Here is a 15,000-nt window from a genome sequence, read left to right as displayed (position 1 = left end):
CTAACACTACTACTGGTGCATTACTGTCTGAAACCAAACTACCGCAGAATCTCACTGGAAGAAAGACAATGATATGCATTTATTGCAGTGGACAGCACTGGAGTGATGAGTGTAAAACGTTCCCTACTGTAAGAGCTAGGAAAGAAAAGATCAAGGGACACCGTTTTATTTGTCTCAAACAAGGTCACCAACAGAAAAATTGTACAGTGAAGAAGGCGTGTGTTTATTGCAAACAAAGAAATCGTCACCACATAAGTCTCAGAATCAAGACGCTTCCAGTTTTGGAAGCCCTCAGAAATGGTACGTTCTGTTACTGAACCCTTATCTGCTGCTGGTGCTACAGAATATAACCTGCCACCGTTGAAGCACAAAATTTGCAAAAATCAAAAAAATTGACCACCAGATTGCTTCTAGACACAGGCAGCCAAAGGACCTACATCACCAACGAGCTAGCAGAAAAACTCCAATTGCCAATCACAGGATCAGAAACACTGACAATGTACACATTCAGTGCATCAAAACCCCGGGGGCTTCACACTCCTGTCACAGACCTCCAGCTGTCAACAAAGAATGGATCATCTCTGCATTTAAGAGTCAATGTTGTACCCAAGATAACTGGTAACCTACAACGAGCATACTTCAGCCCAGAGAAATTAAATCACTTACTTAAGGACATTTTTCGTGCTGATTCAGTACCCTCAGCTAAAGAAACTGTTAACATAGAACTGTTGCTAGGAAATGATTATTACTGTGATATTTTCTCCGGATGACATCTCAATGAAAGCAGTCAATCCAGGATTAAACCACATGGAATCCAAGTTGGGATGGATCCTAACAGGGCGAGTGGAGTGTCAGGATGAGAAACCAGACAGCTCCATCTCAATGCTGACCTACACATCCATTCCTATCAGTAGTGTACATCTGAGTGCTCAGTCGGATTACCAGCAACCATTAGCTGAACAAAAGACACACCTTGAAGAGTCTTGGAAACTTGAGACCCTGGGAATCAGAGAGCCTGTACAAGAAATTGAAGATGACAAAGCTCTGCAAAAATTTAATGAAACGATCCACTTTGAAGACGGACGTTACCAAGTAGCCTGGCCTTGGAAAGAAGAGTCTCCATCATTACCTATCAATTATGAACTGGCAATGGGAAAGTTGAGATCCCAAGTCAATAGACTGTCACGAAATGATGAACATCACCAGAAATATGATGCCGTAATCCAAAATAAGATGTAAAAGGGAATTGTGGAAGCCGTCCCAGATGACGATTGTACAAACACCTTCAAACACTACATTCCACACAATGAGTGACTGACACCCGAGAAGACAACAACAAAACTTAGAATTGTGTTTGACACCTCCGCAAAGACCAGAGCCTAAACGAATGCCTTAACCGTGGCGCGCCCTTTCATATTGGAGAATGTATGTGGCCTTCTCTTGAGGTTCAGGCTTCACAAAGTGGCGCTAGTTGCAGATGAAGATTCCTTCAAGTGGCCAGTTAGAAAACGTGGACTGGACTCTGGACTGGACTGGACTGGACTAGACTGGGGCGGGAGAGGTGGAGGGGATTAATCGCCCGAGGTCAATTGTTAACACAGGATTATTTGGCGCCATTTCTCTTTATCTTGCGCTAATGTTTTTAGCGAGTATTTACAAGCTTCGCTACACATACTTAGAAATTTCTCCTTAATACCATCCCTCAGGCTGTGTTTTCCGTCGTAATTCCCCGCGGAGAGTTTCACTGTGGGTGAAGAGGTCACACTCCGCAACTGTTCTCAATGTTAGACAAAATCATGACATGTGAGATATGACCTGCCCATTTTTTAAAAAAATGTGTGAAATTGACTCGAGTCTCTTTTCCAATACTTTTCCATGACTTTAGTCTTGTCGATGCTTTCAATCAGTGATCTGTCTTTGACGCTTTTAAATATAACGCAATATATATTTTTGTCACTTTCTATTTGTGCTTTCTTTCATGAATGCCAAAGGACCCACCCTTCGCTTCATTTATCCAGCTTACTGAGTTATACCAAGCTCGCATTTCGTGTGGGTTCTGGAGAATACGTCTCACGCGAGACAATGTTGTTAAATCTACCGAGTTACCGCACAACATCTTGAATATCTTGAAGCCATTCGCGCTGATCACGCTATTATGAAAACAAACATCATTGTAAAACACTAACAACTGATTACCAAATGCAGTTACAGTAAATGTCCATTGAAATTTGTCATATGATAATCATACCTGCGCAGAATGCACAATGCCAGAACATGTCGTCATCAAAAGGGCTTAATGCACAAACTTGGAGGTAACAATTACCACCGACAGGCATAACACTGTATCTACTACACAATTTCAGACTTGTCTTCCTGTTAATTTTGGGTCTTTTTTAGAATCGCGTGATCATAAGAACGTGAATGAAATCGGAAATTGCCTGCAATCAATTCGATGATTATCAGTGGACAAATTAAATTGCATTTCGTTATCAGTTAGTTCGTGTTTTACAATGCTGTTTGCGTTCATTAATAGCGTGATCAGCGCTAATGGCTTCAAGATGTTCAAGATGCTGTGCGGCAACTCGGTAGATTTAACAACATTGTCTCGCGTGAGACGTATTCTCGAGAACCCACACGAATAGCGAGCTTGGCACAACTCAGTCAGCTGGATAAATGTAACGAAGGCTGAGTCCTTGGCTATTGCGTTACATTTAAAAGCGTCAAAGACAGATCACTGATTGAAAGCATTGAGAAGAAAAGTAGGAACGAGACTCAAGTCAATTTTTACAGATTTTAAAATTGACTGGTCATGTTTTTCAGGTCATAATTTTGTCTAACATTAAAAATGGTTGCGGAGTGTGACCTCTTCACCCACAGTGAAATTACGACGGAAAACACAGCGTGAGGGATGGTGTTAAAGGAGAACTTTCTAAGTATGTGTAGCGAAGCTTGTAAATACTCGCTTGAAACATTAGCGCAAATTAAAGAGAAATGGCGCCAAATACTGCTGTGTTAACAATTGACCTCGGGTGATTATTTGTAATGAAACCGAAAAATGTAAGCAAAAGCAAACCAAACTGATACTAAAAACACTAACCCCCCTTCAAGTGGGTCTGCAATCTGATGATCGAGATGTAACAAAGTTCCTCTGGTTAAAAGATCCTTCCAAGCCTACCCTTAAGAACAATGTTCAAGTACTGAGATTCACCAGAGTTCCATTCGGTATGATATCCAGTCCATTCCTGTTGGTCGCAGCAATCAAACGTCATGTAGCCAAGGCTGGAACCTCCATCGCTCACCAGATAACGGATAACATGTATGTAGACAACATGACTACAGGCGTTGAAACATCAACACAAGCAGATGAGCTGTACAAAGAAGCCAGGACCCTCTTCCAATCGGCATCAATGAATCTTCGTGAGTGGGCCTCAAACTCCTCTGCATTTCCCCAGAATGTGATCGAACCTTTGCAGAAACCATGAAAGTCCTAGGAACCTCCTGGAATTTGACCACAGATACTATTTTCATCAATGGATCTCACAATCTCTCCTCCAAAGTGACCGCAAAAAGAGAAGCATTGCAGTCTGTCAGCAGATCTACGACCCATTGGGCCTCTTTTCTCCAGCCACTCTGAATACAAAGCTGTTCATTCAGGAACATCAACAAGAAAGGAGCAAGATTTGTGAGAGCCTGACTCCATTGTCCTCTCAGCCGTTACCCAGATATATTGGAGGAGACGAACACAAACTGTTCTGCTTCACAGATGCCTCTACCAAAGACTATTCAGCAGCAGTATACCTCTGCTCTTCAGTAAATGGAAAAGCAACTGTCAACCTGGCGTTTTCCTAAGCACGCGTTGCGCCAGCCAAACAACTCAGCATTCCAAGGTTGGAACTGCTAGGTGTTCTTATCGGAACGAGATACCATAACTATGTAACTCAACAACTTCAGTTGTCCGTGGTAGATAGATGTCTGTGGGCCGACTCATAGTGTGTTCTTCACTGGATGAAAACCTGTAAGCCATTACCCATGTTTGTTCAGAACCAGCTTAGAGAGATTACCTCACACAGGAACATCAAGTTTGACTATGTGTCCGCTTCACAAAATCCCACAGATCTGGCTACCAGAGGTGTTCCAACAGATTAACTCGTCTACAATAACTGACCCATCGTGGTTAACTGATCATCCATCACAATAGCCCTCATGGAAGTCAACACAGGTTGACAGCAAGATGCCTGAACAGAACACCAAACAGTCTCCTGGCCCCCATGTTATGTATGAGACCGCAACACTGGCTGGAATACTGAGAGAGAGCAGCAGAATGTCCTTTGACAAGCCAGTTGCCCCCTTTGGCATCATACTCCTCGTTAACCAAACTACTTAGCGTGAGCGCCTGGGCTTGCGATTTATCCGAAAACTACAGAAGAAGAGCACAACCACAGGACAGCTTACTTAAGGGGAAATAAGCCAAGCAAACATCATGTGGCAACAGTATGACCCAAAGAGTGCGCACAAAAAAGAAAACAATGCAGAAAAAGAAAACTCAAGAAAAAATCAGAAGAACCAATTAGGGCTGCAGTTGGCCTAATGGTAGATTGATCAGTACTAGTGAGAACCTCCCAGAACGTACTATGTTCCCAAAACTCCTTCCAAAGAACCATGTCTTTACAAGCTTAGTCCTCAAGAGCTTCCATGAAAAGTTGATGCATGCAGGTGCATCTCACACAGTAGCAGCTATCAGAAGAGAATTCTGGATTCCACAAGGAAGATCAGCTGTAAGAAGAGTCCTACTCAACTGCTTGAGATGCAGACGACATCAAGGAAGACCATACAGAATGCCCGCAATGGCACCTTATCCACGATCAAGAGTAGAAGAATCTCCGCCCTTTACCTACACCGGTCTTGACTATCTTGGACCCTTGTATCTGAAAGTCAATCAGCCATCAGCAACCCAAAAGGTCTGGCTGTGTCTGTTTACTTGTTTAGCTGTTAGGGCTATATTCACTTAGAAGTCGTTCGTGATCTGAGTGCTGAACAATTCTTGTTATGCCTAAGAAGATTCATTGCCACACGTGGAAAACCGAAACAGATAATTTCCGACAATGCTTCCCAGTTCAAAGTAGTAAAGTCAACTGTTCAGAAAGCATGGCAACTCTCTTCGACAAGTCCTGACATACAAAGTTACCTGGTCAACGAAGGTATAAAGTAGAGCTTCATCATTGAACTGGCCCCCTGGATGAGTGGTTTTATGAAAGACTTATCGGACTTGTAAAGCAGTCTCTTCGAAAGAGTATTGGAAAGATTTGTCTTACTATGGTTTAACTGGAAACGAAGCAGTTGACAATTCCCGGCCATTGGTCTCTTTCGGAGCTGACTTCAGCTCTGGATTCACACTCACCCCGGGAGATTTCCTCAGCCTAAACCCAAAAACAGGCATACTATCCCTAGCAGAAAAAGATCGACAGCAAGACCCAGATTTCCTTAATGAGTTGAGTTCTTCACAAAAACTCCTTGACTTGTGGCGTAAAGTCAGCAACATCTTGACATGTTTTGAAAGCTATGGTTCGACGAGTACGTACTGAGTTTGCGTGAACGGACCCAGAAACACTTAAAAGCTCCTAGGACACAATCCTCCACCCAACCTACTAAAGGAGACGTTGTACTTTTAAAGGAAAGTTCGCCACAAGGTACTTGGACGTAAGCCGTTGTAGAGGAACTCATTTCAAGTACTGACGGGGAAATCAAAGCATCTACAGGCCGAACAGCGTCAAGAAAGTTACTAAACCGTACGCTCAACTTCCTGTTCCCCCTGGAATGTGCTGAACAAAGAGAGACCCCAGTCCAGCCCAACCGAAGTGAGGATGACCAGTATGATGCAAGCCACCAGAGGAGCGGACAGACACCTGGGCATGAGCGCCCTATCCGGAGGGCAGCTGTTAAAGCAAGACAAGCCTTAAACAGACTGCTGAACATTTAATCCTGATCGCAAATTTTTATCTTGTTTTTGTTTTTTTTTTTCAATGTTTCTCCGTGACAACTCCATTTCGTTCAGTTGAAATTTCTTTTCATCCGGAACATTGACAGTTAGAACTTCTCGGCTGGGGAGTGTCGCGGAGGGCCTAGTAACCACTCCTGCAGAGCATGTGCTCTGACCAAGAATCTTTTCCTCCATGTAAAATCAGTCGTTTGTTGTGTTAGTGAATAAAGAAAAATCGCGTTCGCGACACCTTCACTATCTACTCTATGTCGTCTGACGCTATGGACACGTTCTTCAATGAAGTATATTTCCGGTCAAATATGAAGTCTACTTAAGTCGGCCATGCTTTATCCCAATATTATTATATGGGACGGGAGTGTTTTACCGGGAACTAAAACACTTGTAGAATCAATACGACCATTACATCCGGGAACCGAGTGGCGTATTTTCGTATGTAACAGAAGCGTTCATATTAGGGCCGTTTATACGAGAGAAAATAGGGCCGTTATACGAGAGAAAATAAGCCGCGGCTTACATAAGACGGGAACACCCCGTATAAATGGTACAAAATCTACGTTCACGGCTTTCTCAAGCCGCGGCTTATCCTGGCCTGGGAGTTTTTACTCGTATAAATAGTTCCTTTCTCGTATTATGTACGCTGCGGCCAGAGTAAGCCGCGGCTTACTTTTTCTCGTATAAACGGCCCTAATAAGCCGTGGCTTACTCTGGCCGCGGCGTACATAATACGCGAAAGGAACTATTTATACGAGTATTAACTCCCAGGTCAGGATAAGCCGCGGCTTGAGAAAGCCGTGAACGTAGGTTTTGTACCATTTATACGGGGTGTTCCCGTCTTATGTAAGCCGCGGCTTATGTAATCCGCGGCCAGAGTAAGCCGCGGCTTATTTTCTCTCGTATAAACGGCCATATTGAGCAACGACATCGCGATTCCGACTTTTTTCCCGCCCTTTTGTATTAAAGTATTTGTATTAAAGCCTGCTTTTCAATCTCTACCATGTATATTATTGTCAATATAATAAAAAGAAAATCATCATATTGTTCTTGCCACAACGTCATTGCCGTCATGTTGGTGGACGAAAACAAAAGCTCTCTCATTAGCTTCTTTTGTTCGTCCACCAGAAGTGGTACATTTCTCTATTGTTATTGGTTTCTCTAGAGGTTGGTGGCATAATCATTGTTTGCAGTTTCTCCGGGGACAAGGTGTTACAAGTGAAATCGAAAACAATGCCTATGTAATTTTTTTCCTTTTTTTTTTTTTTTTTTTGTGGGGGGGGGGGGGGGGGGTGCAAGTAGAGAATAACTTTGTACGCAACAAAATGCGTTAGCTAACTTTCATTCACGCGACACTCAACCTCAGTAGCTTGCGAAGGCCTCCCTTAGCCACCGCGCACTTATGCAGAAGAAATGAAGATCAATGGTTATTACAAAGTTCCGTAATCCAAGGCTTTATTTTTTAAGAGAGCTATATCAACATATTATATCTTGAGTCGCTTTTATCATTACATCTTTTCAAATTTGGCTTCCCTTTAGCCAAAATATCTCAAGTAAAACTATATTGCACATATTTATAAATACATAGGTACAAGGTTACATAGGTGATTACATAGGTGATTAAAAATATGCATTTTCCTTAAAACAATTAATTTCTTCGTCTGTCACCTCGACAAAACGGCCTGCGGCCATTTTGAAAAAAACCGCTTAAGTGATTAGCACGTAATAAACACCTCAAGTGCACCCAATCATCGCAGAGAATTTTCAAGAATAACTTACGTAATTATACTAAGCTTAATTTAATATTTATTTTATATACTCGACAGAATATCGCGTTTGTGATGGGTCATTGCCGAAGGCATAAATAGGTTATAGAGTGCAAAGGAAGTTAAAGAGTACAATACGGAAGTTGCAGTGGAAACAAGACGATGGAGAAATTTTGTTCAGTATACAGCTTATTCCAAAATGGCCGCCATTTTTAGTATTCTTTTGTTTCCTTACAAAATGGCCATTCTCGCCCCATTTTTTGCTCAGTCAAAAAACATCGAAAAGCTCGCTTCTCAATTCTTTTCTGTGCCACACGGAAACGCTTGCTACGCAGGCTACAATCAAACAAAAGAATAATAAATTGGCGGCCATTTTCGAATAAGGTGTATATAATAAATAAAAAATCGTATACACTTGCTCGTGTATGTCGTGATGTATGGTCTATACGTTCACTCGTGACGCTTTTAAAGTTTTACAATTGCATTCGTCTACGGCACGTTTAATTTGGCGACCTTTCAAAACATTTCTCGTACCCACAAATCACCAAATGCATTGGTGTTCATACGATTTCTTATATCAAACTCCATGAACTTCAACAAGCTAGAAGATTTTCTACTTATGAGCTATGTTTCGTCATCAGACTATTTCCTAGAACATCCGAGTTTGAAGGTGCGTTGGTAAAAATGGTGCCAACAAATGCATGGGATCCCCAGAGTGGATGGGAAATGACTTTACAGCAACCAAGATCCATGATGTTAAAACCCAAGTGATTAAATCGCTCATCCGTCTCAAATAAAGTGCTGTTTGTGTGTGGTCCAAAGAACTAGAAAGAAAGAAACATAAGTAGCAAAATTTCTAAAATTCACCGACAAGTCATGAGGGTGAAATCTGACGGAAACGCGCTTTCAGATGGCCGTTTCTTGAAAGTCTAGAAACTTTTCAGGCTTATTTCGATTGCCAAGAAAGAGAAGCCACAGGTAGATCACGTCTAAAATGCAGTCAAGGTTGTCTTAATCCAGGCTTTGAAAAACTGACAAAAAAAATATTCCTTAATTTGTAAAAACAACTGGTGATTGTTAGACTCTCCTGTCCTCTTGGTTTATAAAGGTAACAGACTGTAGTACTCCCATCGCACAACACTTGTCCAAAAAATTGGTGGGACCAATTTGGGAAGAGGAAGTGGAGTTCTAACCCTAACAACAGCCCTATATTCCCGTCAAGGCGTTTGCACAGACCGGACTATTCTTAGGCCCTGTTTACATGGAGGGAGGGTAACCCTCCTAAAAGGGTTACCCTTCTAGAAGGATCAATAGATAGCCCCCGTTTACATGTGTAGGTTTATCCCCGGGGCTATCTCTGCCTCTATCATTCCGGCTTGGATTAGTCACTCTTGCCAGCATTGTTCGACGAAATAGTTCCCCAGGTTTATAACCACGCGAAGACATGTAATCTGATCACCCTAAACTTGACCCTACTAGGAGGGTAACCCTACCTTGAGCGCTTACATGGCTTAAATAAACAAAAACATGACCCTCCCAGAAGGGTAACCCTAGCAAGCAGGTAGGGTTACCCTCCTCCTGGGGTAACCCTACCTCGCATGTAAACAAAACCGGGAACAACAATAGAGGAGGGTAACCCTCCTAGAAGGGTAACCCTTCCAGCAGGGTTACCCTCCCTCCATGTAAACAGGGCCTAAGTAAATTGAATTTCCTGCGAATGAGACTCCCTAGGGGGGAGCCCAATGACCAATCACAAGAAGCTAGGTGGGCGTCATCGCGTCACTGAGCCGGAACTGCCTTTGTTTTTTTTTTGTGGAAAAGGTAGTCTAAAAAAAGATCGGTCTGTAAAATTGCTGTGACATAGTTTTAGTATGCGAAATGCTCCTTCCTAGTCATCAGGGGCACCCAACGATAATCTTCGGTGAAATATGAGTTCGAGAGAGTCAAACTGTTCTAAAAATTTCAGTTCTACTTAGCCAGGCAGCTATAGATTTCTTTACTGAAACATCACCAAAACGATTCGCAACCAGAGAAACGTAGTCCCTTACGTTTTCTAAAGGGATATTTTTGCAATTTTTGGCACATAAAAACGTCACCTAGCAGGTTCGAATAAGCAAATGATTCACAGGGAAGCTCTCAGAAGGTAACGTTCAGCTAGCAATATCTGAAGTGAAGATATCATTCCCTAAAATTTTTGGACAATTCAATTTTCAGCTAAGATATCCGAACAGATCAAATTCTTCTAGGTGATAAGAACATCTCTTTGGACAGTCTTTATACATTACAAGGAGCCTAGAAATGTCTCTCTCAGACTTTTAGCTTAATTTGCTCGTTGGGTGCACTAATGAGTCATGGACTCCTGACAAGGTTAACAGCCTCCCTATTAGAGCCAAAACAAAATAAAAATCATAAAGGAAACAGTTGAGAAAACATGCAATTTTGATATAAGAGCTTAAAGGGTAATAGCATTTTCGTGATGATTAATTGACCATATTATGAAAGCCTGAATGCAAGTCAAAGCAAACAAATCATTATTACCGCTGTGCCTGATGACGGATCAATGAAGTCAGCCCAGTATCCTGCTGCCCGTAAGCTGTTACAGATTTCTTTAGCACTCTCCACAAACTGTGACAAATAAAAGCAGGATTAATCTATCACAAACAAGAAGTAGGGTTGGCGCAGTGGTGAGAGCACTCGCTTCCCACCAATGTGGCCTGGGTTCGATTCCTAGATCCGGCGTCATATGTGGGTCGAGCACTCTGCTTCGAGAGTTTTTCCTCCGCATACGCCGGGTTTCCCCTCTCCTCAAAAACCAATATGATTTGATGTGTATTAATTTGATTTAACTTCATTTGTGCACGACTCCACAAGCTACAGTAAACACCCGCATATAAGAACACATTTTTCAGGCTTAAGGCTGATCGTGTTCTCATTTGAGGGGTGCTTAGTGAGAAATCAGCCTGAAAGTGTTCTTAAAATGTTCTTAAAATTGGTTTCAGAAATACTTCAAACTATATATTACTGGAGGTTTAATTAACATATAATGCTGTTTTGTAATAGACTTTACAGTTTGTAATGGTCCTGAACACCAGAGTACTTTGATGTAAGTTACTGTACTGAATTGTTTCCTTACCCTAATACCCTTTCCCTTTATATTAAGAAGATGTTTTATTTATCAGCCTGACTTTGTTCTTATTTATATGGTGCTTTATTGACCAAATTTCAGCCTGATGTTCTTAATCCACTTGTTCTAACATGCGGGTGTTTACCGTATTCAGCTTTAAACAATATCGTGTAAAAAGAAAGTTCTATTATTAAATAAAGTTCTATTCTTAGAGTAAATGCACGGAGATCGTTATGAAACTCGACAAGTTCCTTTGTTGATCGTTTTTGTTGATCGTTTTTTGGCCTTGACCTTGCACATAACACACCATTTTTTTCGAGAGGATAAACAATCAAATCTTTCAACTCAATTATGAGCAACTAATTTTCGAACCCATATAAAGCAAAAACAAAACACTGTGCACGGTCATGATTCTCGCTTTTGAAGTTTTTTAACCCAATTGAGTCCTAGCAGTGAGACTTAATAGATTTTACTCTGTCTAACGCCAGATGATTTTACTCATCAATGAGGGCTGACTCCAGGGCAGGTTTTGGTGTCAATGGGTTACCGGGGTAATTAACAATTATTCGCCGAAGGCGAAGTGATTATCGGTGATTATTAAATTCTCAACCTCGGATAATGCAATTCTCGTGCTCTGATTGGTTCACTCAATTTCGGCTATCAGCTCATATACCTTAGTTTGCCCTTATATGGTAAAAGATTGCGCTCAGCGTTGCTAAACTAAAAACGTTTACACCAGAAAGCGAAATTTCTTTCGGTATAAAGCAAAAGAAAAACGTTTTTGTGGAAAGTTTGGATCACTTTCGAAGCTTAGAGATACGCGAAAAGGTAAGAAATGTTTTTGTGATGAGCCTGCATCTGTCTGACCACGAGGTATTACACAACAAAGCATCTTCATCAACTTTTTTCAATTTCGCTTGGATTTTCTCGCTTTTTTCGCTCGTATTTCGTACTTCTAAACTTTTGGAGTTTAACGAATTTAATAAAACAATTATTCCATTCGCGCTTGTTGGATATGAGAATGGTTATAGCCAACTCGGCGCTACGCGCCTCGTTGGCTATTTACCATCTCATATCCAACGCGCGCTCACGGAATAATTGTTAAATATTCACCGATAATCAGTGAGCCTGAGGCGAATAATTGTTTTAGTATAAAAACACAGGTGATTATTTCAAAAAAGAGAAAAAAAAACATTTCAACGCGAAATCATCTTCACTTACGGTGGCAAAACGACTACTGGCAGCCATTTTGTCCGTCGAGGTGATTATTGGCTGATAATCCGAGATAGCGAGCCAATGAGAGCGCGCGATTTTGTATAATCACCTGTGTGTTTATACTAAGGTTTCATAACCAGTCCCTCGATTAACTCAGCTCTGACAAATGGCTGACTTAAAGGGTCCAAATGTCAGCTCACAAATCGTTTGATAAAACTAAATTTTCATACCACAATAATTAATCAATAGCCTAGCTGTTCCAGACTCTCAGCTAGAGGGGACAAACAAGTACACATAAGCAGGGCCCGGTCGCTCAAAAGCCGATTAACTTCATCCAGGATTAGCCTAAACTTTTGTTTCACATTTCCAACTTTTTGGTTCAAGTTTCTTTCAAATGCTTATTTTTGTTTTTCAAGAGTGATTTCCTTTAATGTAAAATTTTGCCAAATATCAGCCTTGAAAAGCATTTGGGAGTACAGAAATAAACTCCTTGGATAGTATTATTTTTAATCTGGGATTAGCGTTAATCGGCTTTTGAACAACTCGGCCCAGGAGAATAAAACTGGGCAAGGGCTAGCCAGGGTCCTCTCCCAAGGTTTACAGTGGCCAAGTTTTATTCTTTGCCATCCCCCTCTGGAACAGGCTACAGATCAAAGAACACAATCATGCCTCCCTTTCAACAATATACAGCATAGTCTGGATATTACACGGCAACAAGAAGATAATTATCATGAATTTCATGTTTGAGCAGCAAGAACAACAATTATCTCACTTATTTGCTGCTCTTACTTGTGAGATATTGTTCTTGCCATGAGAACTTCTTTTAATTATATGGACAGTAAAAATACATGGTAGAGGCTTAAAAGTAAGCTTTAATACAAATACTGGGTACTAATACAAACAGAACAGCTAACTTAAAGGTGGAAATTGTGATGCTGTTGCTCCATAAGAACACTCATATTACATACGAAAAACTTGCCACTCAGTTCCCGGATGTAGTGGTTGTATTGATTCTACAAGTGTTTTAAGGGAAACACTCCATCCATAATTTTATAAAAGTAAGGTTATATTGGGTGGCAATTTTCATTGAATTGCAAAAAAGCCCAATTTACATGTAGGTACAGAATGAAATTCGTTTGTATTGAGGTCTCCCTCCTTTGTCTAAAAATTATCATCATCATAAGACAAAGGAAACTGAAACTATAAATAGATACAACATTGGGAAGCCTGTCAAAGTGGTTGTACGAAGATGAATCAATTCATGTTACGATTTTAACATGAAAAAGTATCTGCCGTGCATATTTTAAATGCAAATAGCAAGCTGACCCACTGACTACTGTGTCTTTCTTGGTCACAAAAATCTTCACAATTCTTGTAAATTGCAAACTGAGTCACCCTCTTTCAGCACCACAAACACCCTAGGACACCCGAAGCTGATGAGTAAAATCATATGGCATTGGACAGAGTAAAATCTGTTTAAGTCTCCCTCCTAGGAGTCAAAGGTTTAAGGTGCCACTTTCTACCCATGGTCCCACGGACCTCAGGCCTAAAAATGCAAAGGGAGATGGTCTGTTATAAAGTGAATTAAATCAAATCCCTTACACTGGCCATGAGGTTATCTCTTTCATCTTCCACTTCAGGTGACCACCCACTCATGTCATTCTTAGTGCGCTGGCTGATGCTGACAACAGTTAATTGACCCATTTGTACTCCAACATCAGGAAACAGCTCCATGAATCCTTGATGAAGGAATCCTGGACATTCCTGCACGCTGCACTCCACTGTGCCGACACTGCCACTACTCTAGAACAGTCAAACATACAAAATTAATGTAAAGTAAGGAATATTCACTGTTGTCAAATGTCAACACTAGACAAGATGTCGGTTGAAAACTTCATTCACTTTTATTAAATCACCCACTCTCTGTTTCTTTGTACAATGTGCTGCATCTTAAAACTCATCCCAGGCATGACTTAAGCTTAGGGCAATCTAATGTTAATGGTTAATAACCTTGAGAACATTTTCAGAGAAATATCAACAACCAGAGGCTACAGGTAGCCTACACCAGATATTGCGTTCAATGAATTAACACAGTCATGCACTCAATACTTTAATAAAATAATTTAATATTTCCTTTTAAGTCTGTCACGTAATCATCCCTGGTCTCGTGGTCACCGTGATCTCCTCCGAATGAGGTTATTCAATTTGAATCCAACTTGGGGTAGAAATCTTACACATGCGTAGGAAAATTGCGACCCCAACAGACAAAGAGGAGTCAAAGCCAAATCCTCTACTTTGATCCTTCAAACAAAGTAATAAAACATGGTGCTTCAGCTTTATCTTCTCACCATTATCAAATGTACTCTTTAATCTGATTAAAATATTAATTTTGGTTGTATGAATGTGAAAAAACTCTAAAAATCTAAAGGGGCTAAAATCATACTAAAAAAACACATTTTTGATAATGCCGACAAGATGAAGCCAAAACATCATGCTATATTGTTAATTTTTCTTTTAAAATGTTTTTCGACACCCTTCTTCATCAGAAACATTTTAAGAGGCTGATTCAAATAATTTTGCATTAAGAATAACTTAGATTAGTATCACCCAACTAGACTGAGTGTACTAATGCAAATCCTGCATTTTGATTGGCTACGCTACTAGATGACTATTAGTAATACCGGTAGCCCTCGAGTGTGACGTTTTTTTTTATTTATTCCCGCCAAATAAATATTTGTTCAACTCGCATTCGCTAACTTTATTATTGCCTTTTCTGTCCAGCTCGTTGGGTGATACTAAAACAATTAGACCCTTCGCTCTTAAGGGCCACAGGTCAATAGCCCATTCGGCTCCGCCTCATGGGCTATTGACCTGTAGCCCTTGCAGACTACAGGTCTAATTGCATT

General features: G+C 40.8%; 2 protein-coding genes across 2 annotated transcripts in view; one reads left to right on the top strand and one right to left on the bottom strand.

Annotated features, from left to right (window-relative positions):
* Positions 1 to 72, top strand: part of LOC138013451 (uncharacterized) — an 876-nt gene extending 804 nt beyond the window's left edge. The window contains exon 1 of the mRNA XM_068860546.1: positions 1 to 72. This exon is cut by the window's left edge and continues 804 nt beyond it. Coding sequence (XP_068716647.1) covers positions 1 to 72 — 72 coding nt within the window.
* A 7,347-nt stretch (positions 73 to 7,419) lies between these two features.
* The window catches only part of LOC138031334 (cobalamin trafficking protein CblD-like), a 13,431-nt gene continuing 5,850 nt past the window's right edge, over positions 7,420 to 15,000 (bottom strand). Inside the window, exons 4-6 of the mRNA XM_068879070.1 lie at positions 13,697 to 13,897; positions 10,294 to 10,380; positions 7,420 to 8,579 (exon numbers count right to left, since the gene is read on the bottom strand). Coding sequence (XP_068735171.1) covers positions 8,373 to 8,579; positions 10,294 to 10,380; positions 13,697 to 13,897 — 495 coding nt within the window. The 3' untranslated portion in view covers positions 7,420 to 8,372. The remainder of the gene's footprint in view (positions 8,580 to 10,293; positions 10,381 to 13,696; positions 13,898 to 15,000) is intronic.

The sequence above is a fragment of the Montipora capricornis genome, chromosome 1, assembly GCF_036669925.1.
Source record: "Montipora capricornis isolate CH-2021 chromosome 1, ASM3666992v2, whole genome shotgun sequence".
Taxonomy (NCBI): domain Eukaryota; kingdom Metazoa; phylum Cnidaria; class Anthozoa; order Scleractinia; family Acroporidae; genus Montipora; species Montipora capricornis.
Note: the sequence above shows the minus strand (reverse complement) of the source record. Positions and strands in the feature narration are given on the sequence as shown.